General features: G+C 44.2%; 1 protein-coding gene across 4 annotated transcripts in view; it reads left to right on the top strand.

The window, feature by feature from the left end:
* Nucleotides 1–1,732: 1,732 nt before the first annotated feature.
* The window catches only part of AKTIP (AKT interacting protein), a 67,733-nt gene continuing 52,131 nt past the window's right edge, over nt 1,733–17,334 (top strand). Inside the window, exons 1-10 of one of the 4 annotated variants that reach the window (XM_059857107.1) lie at nt 1,733–1,854; nt 6,038–6,153; nt 7,435–7,640; nt 9,160–9,224; nt 9,308–9,408; nt 10,617–10,705; nt 10,779–10,877; nt 11,093–11,200; nt 11,759–11,819; nt 14,406–15,324. In XM_059857107.1, the coding sequence (XP_059713090.1) occupies nt 6,112–6,153; nt 7,435–7,640; nt 9,160–9,224; nt 9,308–9,408; nt 10,617–10,705; nt 10,779–10,877; nt 11,093–11,200; nt 11,759–11,819; nt 14,406–14,513 (879 nt within the window). In that variant the 5' untranslated portion in view covers nt 1,733–1,854; nt 6,038–6,111 and the 3' untranslated portion in view covers nt 14,514–15,324. Of the gene's footprint in view, nt 1,855–6,037; nt 6,154–7,434; nt 7,641–9,159; nt 9,225–9,307; nt 9,409–10,616; nt 10,706–10,778; nt 10,878–11,092; nt 11,201–11,758; nt 11,820–14,402; nt 15,325–17,334 lie in introns of those variants that run through there. The other 3 variants (XM_059857106.1, XM_059857109.1, XM_059857108.1) reach the window with 3 other exon arrangements.

Below are 17,334 nucleotides of genomic sequence, written 5' to 3'. Positions count from 1 at the left end.
CAAACCTTGACAAATGACTTCAGTTTTGGTATAGCATTTCTGTAATTGGTCTACTGGGCTCATAAAAAGTCTAATTACAAATAAAAGCTAACTCCTGAGGTTGGTTCTTTTTTCCTCTCTTTCTTCAGCAGATTTTAGAGGTATATTTTGTATGTATATCTGTGTCTATATATTGTTAATATAAATTTACACTCTGTGGCTGTGTACCTGCTCAGCAATAGTATCAGAAGCTGGTATTATTAATTTAAAAGGAGCTTTAAAATGTGCCAGCAAGTCTGCTGTTGTGGCTAATAAGGGCAGCGGGATCCTGGGGTGCATCAGGAAGAGCATTGCCAGCAGGTCAGGGGTGATGCTGCCGCTCTATCCAGCCCTGCTCGGGCACATCGGAGTGCTGTGCAGCTCTGTGCTCCTCAGCACGAGTCACGGAGCTCCCGAGCGGCTCCGTCCAGCAAAGGTGACCAAAGGATTGGAGCGCCTCTCCTCCAAGGAAAGGCTGAGGCGGCCGGGGCTGCTCGCCTTTGAGAGGAGATGGCTGAGAGGGACCCTCAGCCCTGTCTGTCCTGTCTGCAGCGAGGGCTCCGAGCAGGGACCAGGCTCTGCTCCTGCGGCCCAGCAATGGGACAGGAGGAAGGGGCAGGAATGGTGCCCAGGAAGCTGCACCTGGACATGAGCAAGTCATGTTAGTATCAGTAATGATCAAGTAAGGTTATGTAGGTTTGTGTGGTTTGTGTAGGTTCTCTGCTGTGCAGGGCCCGAGCACTGAACAGCCTGGCCAGAGGCTGTGGAGTCTCCTTCGCTGGGGACATTCCAGAACTGTCTGGACACAACTCTGTGCCTGTGCTCTGGGGAATTCTGCTTGAGCAGGGAGGTTGGACCCGGTGACCCACTGTGGTTCCTTCCGACCTGCCCCATTCTGTGAGTCTGTGAGGGAAAAAAACACAAAAAAAATTAAATTGAAAATGTTTTTTAAATGTCCACTTTAGTAGCCTGCGAGAAGGAGTGACGAAAGTTCCATGACTGGTTACGTCACCTCTAGTAGAAGGTCGGAGCTCCTGGCTCATACGCAGCGTTAGCTGCAAAATTTTGGAGAGGCTGAGTGGCTGCCTCAGGGCACACACACACGGTGTTCACCGCGCTGCAGCGCTGTGTCACTGTTCCGCTGCCCCTCGCTGTCCGGTGCGGGAACGTTTCCCCGCGGCTGTCCCGGATGGCATCGGCACAGCTCCGCCTTTCCTGCCCTCCCCCAGGCTTTCCCAGGCAGCCCGGCTACCGTCGTCCCGCTCCCTCAGCCCGACCCTCCTCCCTCAGCGGCCCCGCTGGGCTCGGCGCTCCGACACGGGGCGCTGCCGGACGGGCCCCAGGCCCCGCCCCAGGCGGCCCCTTGGGCCCACAGGCCAATAGCGTGCGCCCCTGCGCGGCCCGCCGACCAATGAGAGCTGCTCTTTTCTCTAAGCTCCACCCCCGGCGCGTTCAGCCAGCTGAGAGAGTGACAGGTGCACCCGCTCCGTCGCATTGGTCTGCCCGCCACGAGACGGACAGGCTCTCGGACCAATCGCCGTGCGCGAGGCGGGGCCCGCAGCTCCCAGCAGGTCGGCCCCGCGCGGTGACGGAGCTGGGGCGGCCCCGGCGCGTCAGGCCCCGTCCCGCGCTGTGAGTGGCGGCTGCGGCCGCGCCGCCCGCCCCGCGGGGCGGTACCGAGAGCGGCAGGAGCCGATTGGCCGCGGGGGGCGGCCCGGATGTGCGGCCCGAGGGGCGGGCGGTAAATGGGGCTGTGCCGGGGGTAGCGGGAGCGGCGGCGGCGGCGGCGGGGCCTGGGCCGCACGGGGGAGCGGCGGAGCGGCGGAGCCTCGGTGGGTGAGTGAGAGGGGCTACAGCGGCCGGCCGTGCCCGGGCTGAGCCTCCCGGGCGGAACGGAGGCGGTGGGCGCGGGGGTCCCATCCCTGCTGCACGGGAGGGCAGCGGGGCTGTTCTGTCGCTGAGGGGCTGCGAGGTGTCTGCGGCTGCGGGGCCGTCACCTGCCGCCGGGAGGGGCTGGGCGGGCGCGGCCCGTTGGGGCTGCCCCGCGCGGGGTGCGAGCGGCACCGCGGGCTCGGCGGCTTCCAGCGGGGCCCGGCCTGGCGGTGCCGGCGCTCTGTCCGTCGCTCCCCGCCCTGCGAGCGGCTTCGCGCTGCCGCACGGCCGCGGCCTCGGCTGGAAACACCCCGGGGCCCGCTCCGGCTTCGCAGGAGTGCTCTTAACCTGCCGTGACCCCCGGCTGACAGCTCCCGCTGGAGCGCCCTGTGCCGGGGTACTCGGCCGGCCAACTGCCCGCGTCCCTTAGGCTGCTAAGAGCAGGTGTCGCTGGCGTAGATTGCAGTTTCCTAGTGGAGTGAGCTGGTAGCAGCAGGTGTTGGTATGGAACGTGTAACCCACCTGTGGAAGAAGAGTTGGCGAACAGGCTTGACTGGTCAGTGCTCCTGTTCGCCACCACCAGCGCTCCCGTGTTGTCCGGCAGGTTAAGTGTGGATGAACGAGGGCCTTGGGTCCAAAGGAGGTCAGGAGTGGCTGTGCTGGGGAGAAATGAGATCCAGTATGAACTGACGGCAGCGGTTGCTGGACAAGCACGTAATACTGTGTGTGCAATATGCGCTGTTCTCTGGTGCTCTGCTGAAGTAGCTCAGTTTGCTCTCAGGTGTGGGAGTGGCTCCCTTTGATTTCTTGACGTTTCCAGAAAATCTTTAGAAGAGTGCTCTGTTCCAGGCAGATAAAGTTTTTTTTTTCACATTGCTTTAGTGTGGTGTTTGATCAAATAACTCAGTTGGTGAGAGGAGAAAAATATGACACATACTACAACAGTGGGTAAAATGAGACTTTTTTTTTTTTTATGAGAATATCTAATGTAGAGAAGGAAAAGGTGCAAAAGTAAAGAATTTAAATGTTATGATTTTGCTAGTGATAACTTCAGTTTTTTGAAGTCTTTAGAGTGCTGATGAAGCATCAGATGACTTTTCACTTGCTCTGACTGCTGCTGTGTATTGCATACCTGGAGAGTGTGGATGTGAAGTTATACCTGGCAGCAGATAGCTTTTGGTCCCAGTGTGATGCTGTGGATAACTGAAAAGGCCTTTGCAAGAAGCAATATTTGAAGTAGTGTTTCTTCTTTGTCTTTGTCTAGTTGGTGTTTTACTGAAAGGAAAGCACTAGAGAAGAAGGTAGCCATGGGAGGACAGCTCAGGAGGGTTGCTCTCACTTGCTATTCTTAAAGCAGGGGAAATCAGTAGAATGTACTACTGAGTGGCACACTGTTGAGCTCTTCTGGATGAGGCACTGTGAATGTTGGCAGTGTGAAAGAGAGAGAGGGGGATGGTTTTGAATGTTTTTATTCCCTTTCCTGAAAATGAGGAGAGAGTACTGAGTTATTTTGGGAGGCTGATGGTTTTAGTAGTTACAGCACTGGAAGATGCCATAATGGTGGGTGCCTTGAGGTAGACACTGCACCCTGGATAGGTGTGAATGGCTAAACTGCCTAGAAATTCCACTTAATGATATCAGAACTTTGCTCTCCTTTGTCTGCTGCAGACATAGTGAGAAGAAGGATAGACAGTCAAATGTAAATTTGCTGTTACTTGGTTATTGTTTTTAATACTGATTTTAATAATTTCTCTGATTAGTGATGGGTGGTAAATTGCAAGGTGAAGGTACTAGAGAGCATAAGCAGTTGTGGATAAGTTTCCTTTAGAGCTAGGGTTTTCCACTTCCATGCTGCATAGGAGTCAATGTGATTAGAAATAAACTTCTAAAACACCCTGAAAGGCTGCTTAAATGGCCCTCTTGTGGGAAGCTTGTACTCTGAGGTTCTGAGTGCTCCACTGTAAAAGTATTTTAGCTGGTGTATGAGACTGGAGGCAGTTTAACAATAAATTTAGGATGATACTGTGTATGATTTATAACTGGCAAGCAACTGGATAAAAGACATCTGTGCAGAACAACCTGTAGAAGTTATTCCTGAGCTTAACTAAAACTCAAATAATGCTTTATTTGCTTTTAATAGCATGTAAGTAGGCAAAGCTGGAAGTGTACTGAGATACATAGCTGCTTTCTGAAGGGTGGATCTGGTGACTGAGCTGCATCTAACATCCGTTCCCAAGCTGCTAGAGAAGTTCCCTGTTTCCCTGGGAGTAGGTTGGGCAGGCTTTTACCTGCATGTGTTGTTCTTTGTCCTGCTGACTCCTTTTCTCCTATCTCTGGTTCCGGGATAATGCAGCTTGTATTGCCTAGTTGTAAAAAAACTCCAGCCCAAAACAAACACTCTGATCCCACCCCAATCCCATAATCACGCCAGATTCCAGCTGATTGTCTTCCAACCTGTACCTCAACTTGCAGCACTTTTCCCTCTTGTGAGGGCTGGAGCTCAGGTGCTCTTTGTGCGTCAGTTCCTCCACCCTCTGGTTACACCGGAGTTTCCTGAGGAAATGTCTCCAACCTTCCTGGCCCAGTGTCTTCCTGTCTTCCTTAGTCTGGCTGGTTTGATGGAAAAGGCCTGTGGCACAGCCCTCTGGCAGGACTCTGCTTTCCAGACAGGAGATGGGGAAAAGTGAAAACATCTCCCTGCTCTCACAGGGCAGTAGCTGTGCTTTGACTTTGTCTTTTCAGCGGCTCAGAATGATGTAAAACTCTGGCTGCTGAAGAGGAAAAAACACCTGGAGGAACCTGTTGTATAGTGGAATGTTTGAGATGATTTTGGGTGGGGAAATTATTTTTCATCACTTTTCGGAAAGGTGCTTGCATTTTTTTTTAATGGTTAGCTGCTGCATAGCCTAGAAGGCTGTGAATTGAGATTGATGTTTCTCTTAAATATTTAAAATTCCTAGACTTTCTTTGGATAAATTGTCTGGGTATGGTTTGTTTTGTTTGTGGGTTTGTTTTTTTTCTTTCAATATGATTGGCATTTATGTTAATTTTAGGAAGATTTTTGGTCATAATTTTCTCTATTTTCTGTTTCCATTTTCTCTATAAACTAATCAGACCAATGGTGAACAGATGCTGCCTTCCTTACTGTATTAAGAATGTAGTGTTGACCCCAGTAGAAACCTGTGCCACTGGCTCTGTCTCTCTCACCTCACTTTAGCTTTCTTGATCCATGCTGTGCAACTTTCTGTTTAAGAAACTGAGTAAAGTGCCTCAAAACCTCAGGTAATGGAGCAAAAAATGGGAGGGTGAGATGAGGAAGGAAAGTAGGAGAACTGGAGAGGAAAAAAAGAGTGGAGGCAGTGGGCTGTGCCAGACAAGAGGTGCTATGGATCAGAGTTCTTGAACAAGGAATAGCAAGACTTAAAAAAAAAGAGAGAAAGAGAGGAAAGTAAGGACATACACAGTAGATGACACTGAAACCCTAAATGTTGCTGAAGTCCTTGTTATTGGACTGCTGATCTAAAGAGCACTAAGCCTTAGTGCTAATAATGAAACCATTAAATAAGCCATAGAGAAACTTCTGTGTTCTATGGCTTTGTCTGTTCCTGGTGATGTTCCAACGCAGATGAAAACAAAATGACACATACATGATGCAAACTCAATGAAAGGATCATCTCTGTCACTGGGAATGACAGAGAATTTCTCTAACTGGGACACTTCAGAAATGTGCAAAGTCAAGAGTGTCTGTGAGGGGCAGTTCTTAGCAGAGTCATGGTTCTGTCTGGTGCTGGACTGAAATGGGGAGGTGATAAATTTAAAATTTGCCCATGCAGAAAGTCTTCCTAAACTGTGCTGAGCCAAGAGATGACCCTTTTTTTTTTTTTTTCTTGTCATTGGCAAAATGAACATAGAATGTTCTTTTTCTATCAGAAAGAAGGCAGAGATTCAGGTGCAAAAATAGACACGTTGTTCTTCTGGAGCATATAATAGAGCTTTGGCATTTTTAACTCTTGTTGGTCTTACATACATGAAGTTTTCTTCTGAAGTTACAGAAAGATAATGCTGACTGCAGAATTAGATCTAAATCCTATTTATATATTGAGTCCTGTTTATCTGTTAAATGCATGTTTGTTCTGTGTACTTTTAGGGTACAAATCCAAAGGGCCTGAGGACACTCCGAAGACACCGGGAAGTTCCAGCCCCTTGTTTGGCATACACGTTATGAACCCTTTCTGGAGCATGTCTACAGGTTCTGTGCGCAAGGTATGTAATGAATGGATGCCAGGAAGTGTTGTCATGCTTGGGAGGGGTGGTAGCAGTGCTGGGAAAAAACATCAGGTGATCTGCAAATAGTGTTTTATTGTGCATTTATCCTGAGGGTTGTGATCACCTTCAGTAAAAGTGTAAACTAGCTTTGAGCTGTGTTAACTGGAATGTGCCTGTGCATAGTCTACTCCAGAATTTGTTGGCTTTTTTTATCTGAAGCATCTTTAAATAGGAAATGTGAAGCAAATTAGATCAAGTGGTGGAAACACGTTTTTCTTAAGACTTTTTAGTGTCTTATGTAGAGCTTGGCCATAGCACGTGCAATGAGCTTTGACAAAACTATGCCTCTATAGTGCTCTTGATTTTTGATGTTTTAGCAGTAATAAAAGCTTTGGAGTTCTAGGGTTAATCACTTCCCAGGTGTTTAGTACTAGAGCAAATTATGTAACATGGATCATGAGATACTGTTACTAGTGCAGGTCTTGGGCCCTTTAGAGCACTGCAGCTTAAATCCTGCTTTAGTCACCACAGGTAGCCTAAGCACAAGTCTGTAGCCTGCACATTTGTCCTGGCAATCTGTAGAATGATTTTGAGGTCTGTGAGTAGTACAGTGTTTGTTGGCAATGGTTTGTTCTTTTCTTCCAAGGAAAGACAGCAAAGGCATAAAAAGGTTCCTATAGTAAAACTATTTAAACTTGGTGCAACTGCCAAGGGGTGATTCTTTCACTGTAGGAGTGAGCTATAGGATCAGTTCCAAGTGGAATGTTGATGTCTTAAGCACAGGCAGGAAGTGAAATACATAAAACCTTGTTTTTTCATCTCAGTTTTACTACACTACTTTAAAGAGTCTTTGAAGTCTGCAGTGCAAGGATGTTTGTCAGTAGAAATGATTTATCTTGATGCACTGTGTGCTAGAAATAGATTGACTTGTAAGCTGATGTTATATACTGTCTGGTTTCAGGTTCTAAATAAATGTAAGCCTCCTTAAGCATTTGACCTAATCTGCAGATTTCCTATCCAGCATTGAATATATTTGTACTTGTAGGTTGTGTTCAGTTAAACAAAAGTCTATATAAAAATAAAATGCAATACCTTCATACCCTTCCTCAAGCAATAGATCACCAAAACCCAAGATATGTTTCATTGGCCTAATTTGGTTTAAACCAGATTAGGCCAATGAAACCATAATTTGGTTTAAACCTGTGTTAAAATATATTCATATGTTATATGTGTCTGAAATATGGCCTGTGATCTCATGGTTCTCCCTTGATTTGACAGAGATCTGACACTGAAGAGAAAACACTGAGTGGAGAGCTTCGAACCAGTCCCCTGCGAGGATCTGCAAAGAAACAGTTGCCTTCTATCCCAAAGAATGCTGTGCCAATAACCAAGCCTGCTTCACCTGCCACCTCCTCCCAGTCCACTAATGGAACACATGCTTCCTATGGGCCTTTTTATTTGGAGTACTCACTACTTGCAGAATTGTAGGTTTTCACTTTTTTCATCTTTCTTAGGTCACTGGGCTTATGCTTCAGTGGGGAAAAAGCCCTGCAGGGGCCTAGTTCCTGCATGATGTCTGTCATAGTCCTTGAAGGCAGGAAAACGTTGTCTGCAGAGTTGTTTTTCTGGAGCAGCAGCCTAGATCTCTTGAGACAGAAAGGGAGAAGAAAGATGAGACTTTAAGGGATGCTTTTAGATGTCATTCTCTGAATTAATACATTTCTTAACTAAACTCACAACGTTCTTACTTCAAGATTATCCTAATGGCTTTTTCATCAGAAATACCAAATATTTGAAACAAGTATTAAAATAGAAGCAAGCAGATGTCAGGTGGGAAGATGCTCATGAATATAGGGTGCTATCTAATGGAGTTAGGATGTGGGACCTTCCTTCAGTTGTCACATGAAACACTTGAACACTGCCTGATCCAGTTGATCAAGTGGATGTTGGGAAGTCTGTGATCATTTCTGTGATATTTAACGTGAAACTTATGAGGGAGGAGTTGCATTTCACCCATCTAGTGATTTGTAGGCTGCTGTGGGAGCATAACAATCTGTCTTGAGAACTTTCTAGTTATATAACTGGTTAGTGCTACAGAGCTGAAGGGACTTCCTCTGTAATAGACATGCTGGATTCCCAAGTATGTGGTTCCTTTTGGAATGAAATCCCTGGAGTCCTTATGCAACACTGAGTCTCAGTCCTTGTATTTAACTGTTAAATTGAAAGCGAGAGCTCTCAAAACATTTATTTATTTTTCAGGGAATTGACCCTGCCTTTTAATTCAGCAAAGATATATTTCTTCTGAGTAAATATATTGGTACTATAATGCAAAATTCATTATTGGGGAACTAATAACAAATACTAGGGAAATGGTAAGCAGAGAACTGTGTTAATGTTTTGCTTTAAGATTGTTGTTTATTTGTGCAAGCATGTAGAGTTCAACTTAATGGACCCATATGCCAAGTAACTGGAAAACCTGTGAAGTTAATTTGGTTTTTGGTTTGTTTTGGCCATTGTCAGTGTAGTCTTAGCTTGATCTGAAGCATAGTGTCATCTAAAACTGAAAAAAATACTTGTGACCAAACTTCAACCTCAATTTTAAACATTTCAGTAGCAACTATAGTTGATTGTGAATCTGTGTTCAAAATTACTAAATTGAATTTCTTTTTTCTTCCTTACTTTGAGACTGGGGATTCAGTAGAAAATTGTAAATTTCTGTGCTGGTGTATGTTAAATGCATGAACTGAGGGAAGAGTTTTTCTGCTTCTCTAGTTTTGTCAGGAGGAATAGTGTTCTCTGCTAGTAAGTCTTCAGGTGGAGTGGTGCAAAAAGCAGGGGGGAAAAGAGTGTGATTTCACTCTGTTTGTCACCTCCTTCTGTGAGCAGCCTTGGGAATTGGGAGTGAGTTTGTGGAAGAAAGCCCTTTTGGGCTGTGGGTGGTGCAGGCTGGATTTGCTGTGTCAGTGTGCTGTGGAGCTCTCTGAGTGCTCACTCTGGTTGCAGTACCTTGGTGGTGAAGCAGAAGTTGCCAGGTGTCTACGTGCAGCCCTCGTACCGATCAGCTTTAAGTAAGTTTAAACTTAAATTTTAAATAGTTTTATATGTGTACATTTGTTAATTCTTTCACTCAAGCAATCTTTCTCGCTTGCAGTGTGGTTTGGTGTGATATTCATAAGACATGGGCTCTACCAGGATGGTGTGTTCAAGTTCACTGTCTATATTCCTGATAATTACCCAGATGGAGACTGCCCGGTAAGTGGTTGTGCCTTGGCTTTTTCTTCTTTCCTGGTGGTGTAAGTATAGCTTTTTGTTAAAGCTGGTACACCAATTAGTTTCCCTTTTTCTTGAACTCATTTTGTTCACTTGACTGGGCTCATTTGCCATGTCTTGTACACATTTGCAAACCGCTGTGGAGGAATTGCATTACTCTGATTACTGAGACTGGTGTGGAGTGAACTTCCTGAGGTCAGATGCATTAGGGTGTTAAGTAATCAACCAGTTCTTTCCCTCCACTCTTGATTTGCTACTTCCTCTGCAGGAACTCGAAATTGAAGACCTTAAAGAGGTATCAGAATTCTGAGTACCAATATAATGGAATGTAAAATCCAGACACCTGTGCTGTGCTTGCTATAATACTGCTGGATTTCTTAATTGTCTCTTCTAAATTACATTGAAACAAGGAACTAAAATTTTGAGGAGAACACGGTGAAGCAAAGGGAGAAGGAGATGGGTAGTATGGTATTATATTCCATCTCTACTTTCCCTTTAGTGAAAAGGTTCCAAGTTATTAGACCAATTTTAAAATAAAAATAAAAAAAAATACTTTGTGGCAGTCAGACTCTTCAGAGCAGCTTACCCTCTTGGCCACACTTCTTTAAGAGGGAGATTTGATGGCAGGTGCACACAACTGCTGTGCTGGGTAGCTGCCTGCTTGGTGTCAAGTAAAGCTCTCATCTTTTAAATGAGAGAACTAGTAGGAAACCTTTCTCTTGAAACTCAATTTTCTTTTGGAAGAGCATGTGAACACTGGAGGAAATGAGCTGTACAGATCTGAAGACACCAAGGTGTTACTGCACAGTTTACTGAAGTGTGTAGGATAAAAAAAAGTATTGACTGTAGCTCAGATATGTAAAAAGCTTTCAGTCACAAATAGCTAAACCAGAAAAACTCCTTTAATCTGTTCTTATCTGATATTATTACCTGTGTTGGCACTAGTGCCTGTGCAGTTAACTGGATTAGTTTCCTGATTTGGTGATAGCATGTGAGAGAGGACAAGACCCTGCATGCTACACAGGTGTGTTGGGTTACAGTTTCGCAGCTGGTAGAAATCACTTGCAGTTGCTGTCTTTTAATACAGTAGCAATTAAGTAGTATTTGGAAGCAACATTTGACTGACCTTCACCCCCTGGTGTTGGCATTAGAATTGAAGCTGTCATAATGAATTTTTTTTTCTAACACAGCGCTTGGTTTTTGACCTGCCTGTCTTCCACCCGCTAGTGGACCCTTTATCTGGTGAACTGGATGTGAAAAGAGCATTTGCAAAATGGAGGTAAGTGGCTGACAATTTGATGGATAATTTGACAAGTGCGTTCCATTCTTCATGGTTGCTTTGTTCTTTTTAGGAGAAATCATAATCACATATGGCAAGTGTTAATGTATGCTCGCAGAGTTTTCTACAAGATTGATACAACCAGTCCTCTGAACCCTGAGGCTGCAGTGCTGTGAGTATCTTACATGTGTATGGGCATGGCCTCTTAAGAGGGTTTTAGCATAGACTTGCAGAATCAAGAAGTTTGTAAAATTCTGTTCACTTGTGGTCTCTGCTTCCAGGCTTGGTTGTGTTAGGAACTCAAGTTGGGGTTTGCTAAGTCAGTGCTTCTAGAGCAAACTTGTAGCTCCTTGCAGTTACTTAACACTACTTACTTCTGTCTTGCAGGTATGAAAAGGATATTCAGCTGTTCAAAAGTAAAGTGGTAGACAGTGTCAAACTATGCAGTAGTCATTTATTTGATCAGCCCAAAATAGAGGACCCCTATGCAATCATGTGAGTACTCTGAGTAAATTCACCCTGTCCTAATGTTTTGAGAGCAAGTTTTGGTGTAGTTGCTGATGGCAACCTTTCTCTGTCAAGCTAACTGTCCTGCTTTTGTTATAGAAAAAAATCTCAAAACAATAACCAAACAAACCTCTGAACAAACAAAAAGCCCTTAAACACCCACCTCCCTCAGGCAGAAATGCCCATGAATTAATATTGCTTTCTGGCTTTCCTGAGCTCAGTTTGTATCACTGTAGCTTTGGTCAGAGTTTTAAAATCCTTCTAAAGCTTGCATGCATGGGGGATGGAATAGTCAGCTTCATGGTGAATATGAGTGGTTTATCATGTCACATGTGCTGAATTTCCAGTTCTCAGAAATTAAAATCTAAACATTTATTGTTAAAAAGATCCATGACAATATGAATTTAGTTCTTAACTATATGCTTTAACACCACTTATTTATTTAAATTTCAATGAACTAAACAAAGGAAAATCACTGCTTTCTGCTCTCTCTGTGCTGTGGTGTGCCTAAATGCCAAGTAAGAGTAAACTATGCTTTTTCCATAGTTTTTCTCCATGGAATCCAGCTATACATGATGAAGCTAGAGAGAAGATGTTGACTCAGAAGGTATGTGCAAAGTTCCCATTCTCACTCTAGGAAGGGTTTATTGCCTGATACAGGAAGGAAGATTCTCTGTCTCTGTGTACTAGAGAGACCTTTTCCCATCCCTCTTTTGGCTCAGCAGGAATGCTGGAGCTGCCATGGTCTCCTAACGAAGCAGTTATGTCACTGCTCTAACTTCAGTGTGTGAAGTAATTAGTCACTTATCCAGAAAGCTCTGTTAGTACAATTCTTGGCGCAGAGCAGATTTTTTTTGTTTGTTTGTTTATGGATGGAAGGGATGAAGAGATTCACTGGCAGCCTGTTAGCTTGTCCTGCACTTGTCATGACTGTTACCATTTCTTCATTACCTGACAGTCCCCAGCTTCTTTGTTTTCTTCTGTTGAGATCTTTCATTACTGAATCAAAGCTTCAGCACTTTCTTCTCCTTGCTAAGTTTCTCAAGCAGAGAAGTCAAGCACAGTCTCTTGCTCACTTCTCTAATGCTGCAGATTTCTGGTGAGGCAGCATCAGTTCACCACAAGGTGCTGGGAGTTCCTTCCATCACAGAGTGCTCTTTCTGGCAGACCAAGAATGTGTTGGCTCATAGAGCTTTCACCTGATGGGTGATGGGATGTGAGACATTCAGACTGTTCATGTGTTTTGTTTTCTTAATTATTGCTTTGCACTTGACAAGGCACACAGCAATTCTGACTCTGTACTGAGTGGCCTGACAAGTCAATCCACTTGTAGTACAAAGGGATTCTGAAACAGTGGCTGCTGTCATAGCTGGACTGGCAAGGAAATGCACTCTGAATGTTTTGGTTACTGACTTGGCATAAAGCTGTGTTATGGTTTGCTGGGGTTTTGGGTAATGAAATTATTTTTTTTGTTAGTTTGAACTTGTCTTCCACACTGCATGCTTTACCTCATGTTCTTGCATGTCTTCTGGCATGAACAAAGTTTTTAAATTGATCTTAATACAGTATGTTGCCTGAGCTCAGTGTGGCAGTACTCCCAGCTGCCAGAGTGACGTTAGAATCTTAGAACAGACAGGAAAATATTTTGGCCCATGTGACTTCTTGATGTTCATACAAAACATAAGAAATACTTTTGATATTTCTTTTTCTCATCCCTTTCTCCTTGATTCTTCTCTTCGTTCTTATCCTTAAATCAAAGACAAATAATAGGTCAGAGTGCTTGAAATGGAAAGGGTCTGATATTGTCTCAGAGACTGATAGCCAACAGTGACCTTTCTTTTGTCCTGTTTTCTTTGGTGATGCCTGTTGATTTCTTTTTAGGTGAAAACAAGCATCTTCAGTAACTATTGCATGCATGGTACTGTGTTGCTCCAGTCGTTTGTTGTTAGGAATGGCCCAGCTTCTGTGCTGTAGATGTGTCCCAAAATGTCAGTGTAGCTGAGACCATTCCTTGTAAAAACAAGTTCCAAAATCTTCCTACAGCCGTGGATGCTTATTCATTACCCCAGAATTTTGTTCCCTGGGAAATAGCTAGGCCATTTAGGAAGGGCAGTGATGTCCCAGTTCCCTCCTGAGCACTTGGCTTTTCCAAGGTGTGGTTCCTGTGTGCAGCATGGGAGAGGCAGCTGCCACTGCCAGGCTCAGGGCTTAACTCATCCCTCTTGTTTGCTGTTGCCCAGCATGTTATGGCTGGTCTGTCACACGTTGTCACCTTTGGCACAAAGCATGGGGAGGGGCAGAAGGTTCTCTCTTTTGCTGCCTTAATTTGCTTTCTCAAGTAAAAGACTTTCCATGTTATAGCCAAGTCTGCTCATGCAGTGTTCACTTTCTAGAGCTCAGCACACCATTCCAGGTTTGATGTAGTTGTTGTACACTTCCTGGTATTAAAATAATTCTGCAAGCTCTTCTGCTGCTTTGGCCAGCTAGAGGAGATGTATGATTTACTGATCTTAACTACTTTTTGAATTTACAGATGCTCCAAGTTGTATCTGTCTTCTTCAATTTCAAGCCTTTTTTTTTTTTTTTTTCTAAATTGCAATACTGAGTTCAAAATGTTTGTTGCACTGTTGGGTAATAGTTACTGTTTAAGCATTTAACTGTGACAAAAGCTCAGGGAAGGGAAGGACAGGACCATCCTTGGAAAGCATTTGGAAACTCCGTGTTTAGCAAAGGCGTTAGTTGCTACTTTGGCACATTAATTTGGGTTCCCTACCACCTGTGGAGTGCAGTGTTCCTCCCCAGCATGCCCAGCATTGCCAGGCAGGACTCCAGGAGCAGTGCTGGGGGAGGTTTGGATTGACATTTCTTTCTGTAGAACCAAGAAATGTGCTGAAGAGCAGTGCAGTGCTGGGGCCTCCAAGCAAGAAGAGTATCCTTGAGTCTTTATGGTGGGATAGGGCAGCTGTACCCAAGTTAAGTCCTTAAAACTCCTCTGTTGTCAGGGTAGTTCTGCAGATGCCATACACATTCCTAGAAATTAAACCAGTGGCTATCTTACTATTCCCCTTTGAGGAGAGGAAATGGTGCAAGTCTCTTTTGTGCTTGTATTTGCTAAAAGTAAAATAGATGGAGGGGGAGCTGAGAGGGTTTGGGTATCTTACAATTGTAACTTGAGCTTTATTTTCCCCAGAAGAAGCCGGAAGATCAGCACTGCAAAAGCATGCACGTCTCTGGCCTGTCCTGGGTGAAGCCTGGCTCAGTCCAGCCCTTCAGCAAAGAAGAGAAGACAATGCCCACTTAGCTGTCCTGGACACTGGTGCACAAAACACTTTCTGGGGGTGGAGGGAATGTAACGGAGGGAGAAACAGCAAAGCAGCAGTTTCCTTCTTGACTACGGATTAGTAAAACCCGAATGGTAGCAGTGACTCCAGTAAACCTGTTCAATGGATTACTGACTCTTAATGTTTTACATATGCATTAGGTTTTAAAGGCTTGCCTGGAGTTTGGAAGTCTCTCTTGAACACTACAGTACTTCTACCTGAAGACTGTCTAGGATGGGTAATTCCTCAGGGCTCTGGAATGCCTGGAGGTTTTGGGTTGGTTTTTAAGCTTTTATTTTTTCCCTCCAGGAATAGCAATTTTTTAAAGAAAAATCTTAAATTACTGGCGGAAATGTTAGTATTGGAAATACGATGCCAGAGTTAAGCTGTGTTCATGTAAACTAATATAGCAGAGTTAAACACTATATTTAATGGTTTTAAATACTTTTGGTTTCTATTGTAAATATGTTAGGATTTGAAATTGTAAATAGACGGTTCATTGACTCCATTTAGCACTTTCCAGAAGTAAAGCTGGGGATGATGTATGATGTATTATTGATTTGTAAATGGATACTGTCACTAAAGCACACATTAGTCTGGCAGGGTGAAAGCAGAATGTCAAGCTTGTTAGACTTTTTAGTACAGAAACACTAAAATCAAAACTTTTAATGGTTGTCTCTTGAGCTAATAAAATCTTAGAGGGTTTTAGGTTCCCTAGGTGTCTAGGGGATTTCTTAAGATAGTTGACTGGTGTGTGTTAATAGTGACAAAATAAAAAGAAACTGTGCTCTAGCTTTTGTCCCTGTTAGTCTGTGCTGTGGACACTTAGTGAAGAGTGGGAGCACCTGGCTGCACAGGTACTTGTCTGCATGGGTGTTTGTGATGCTCGTGGGATGGCAGGAGCAGCTCCAAAGTTCAAGTGGACTTGGGACAGATTCTTACTTTTCCTAATGCCACAGCGTGGTGTGATGCCTCTTCTTGCCTCCCAGGAGTGTCCTATCAAAACCTGTAGTGCTGACCCCTTGGAGCTGGGCTGCTTTTCCTTTGACTCCTTTTGCCTGTACTGGTGGCTTTAGTGCCAGCCAACTGCCTTGGAACAGCCTGTAGTAACTCAAGGTGTTTCAGGAGGGTGGGCAGTGATGTGGGGTTTGTGTTGAGTTCTTTTGTGTTCTGTTTTTATCTGACAGTTAAATTCACTTGTCATTGCAACCTGTTCTGTTTGAGAACAACTCCTTGGCTTCTAAGGAAATAGAGACTTTCCCATGTAGTGTCATACACTCAGTGACAGGAAGACCAGATGGCTTTGTGGCACTTGTCTCTGTCAGTGTTCTGAGTGGCATTAATGCCCCAATAGCCTCAGTATTTTGGACACCTGGCAGGTTAGGAGGAATTGAAAGCGCCTCAGAATTGCCATGTGCCTGATCAGATTTGCAGTAGAGGACCAGAACGGAGGAACTGATTCGAAGGTGAGTTTGTATTGTCTGGAAAAGTGCTGCTGTGTGCCTTTCAAGGAAAGGATGGTGGGAAAAGTTTGAGGGTGCATGTATTGGCCTGGAGTGTTGTCACTAAAATAGTGTGAAATGAGTTCTGTTGCTGCTATTCTCTTTTTTTTTTTTTTTTTTTTTGGGAAGGCTGAAACTGTGAAACTGAAATGCTTCATATTTATCATGGGCAAGGTTATAGTTCAAGGAGTTCTGGTGTGATCAGCCTGGTCTTGTGCTGAGCACATGAACTGCTTGGGCAGGGGCAGGCCTGGAGCTAAACTGGCTGTGACCATTCCTATTGATTCACTTTTATGATTGCACAGAAGCCTCTGTTATAAATCACTGACTTGCACATTTCCTAAGCCACTTAGGTGAAGGACTGGCAGAGAAGTTAAATCCCTTCCAATCTTGGGCAGCTCTTTGGGCTCAGCTGCAGGGCAGCTCCAGCTGCCAGTGCTGCTGCTGGCCAGGAAACACCACAGCTGGCAAGGACAGTGCCCAGGAGCAATGACAAGATAAATGATGGTAGAAGTGATAGTTAGTGGAGTAAGTTTTGTTTCTCTCTGAGCTGTCCCAGACCCTGCAAGGCTGGTCACTAGGTTGGATTGCTCCAAATCAAATCCAGCTAAGAGCAGTTTGTTGAGAATAATTTTATTTAGAGAATGTAGAATTTTGTTTGGCTTAGAATGAATAATCTGAACAATTATTCTTTTTATTTGACTGGGAATGGGGAGAGAATGCTGTGTTCTTTTGTAATCAGATTTGTGTATTTAAAGAAGCTGTTCCAGGAGCAAGCTAGGTGAATGAGTACTGAAACAGTGCCATGGAAATCAAATCCTTTTCTCCTGGATTGTACTATGTTTTTCTAGAACAGGTACATAATTTGATGAAAGAGTAAGGTCTGGTCAATGCTTTGATAAGGGGATGTTTCTGAGTATCATCTTTGAAATTCTGAACTCTAGAAAGAACATTTCCAAGGCATCTGTAACTTAAACCAGTGGAGTTTTCTGCTGAGGTTTCAGTTAGATTCCAACCAAACTCTTCTAAGTCATGAAAGACATTATTTGAAGCCACTTCAGATTTCTTTTTTAATATAAAAAGTTTATACTCTTTTTTTTTTTTTCCTTTGGAACACCTTTGTTGAAGTTTTTTTGGGTTTTTTTTTAGCATTTTCTTCAAAGTAGAAACTGCAAGTTCTGTCTTTGTTATTAGTTACAGCTGAGGGCAACTTAACAACTTGTTTTCAGAAAGGGAGAGGAGCAGCAGTTGATGAAATAGTCTCAGGCCCCCTAGGTAAAAAGGCAGAGGACAACCAGTG

This window comes from Haemorhous mexicanus, chromosome 12, assembly GCF_027477595.1.
Source record: "Haemorhous mexicanus isolate bHaeMex1 chromosome 12, bHaeMex1.pri, whole genome shotgun sequence".
NCBI classification, from domain to species: domain Eukaryota; kingdom Metazoa; phylum Chordata; class Aves; order Passeriformes; family Fringillidae; genus Haemorhous; species Haemorhous mexicanus.
This window is presented reverse-complemented; position numbering and strand designations above follow the sequence as displayed.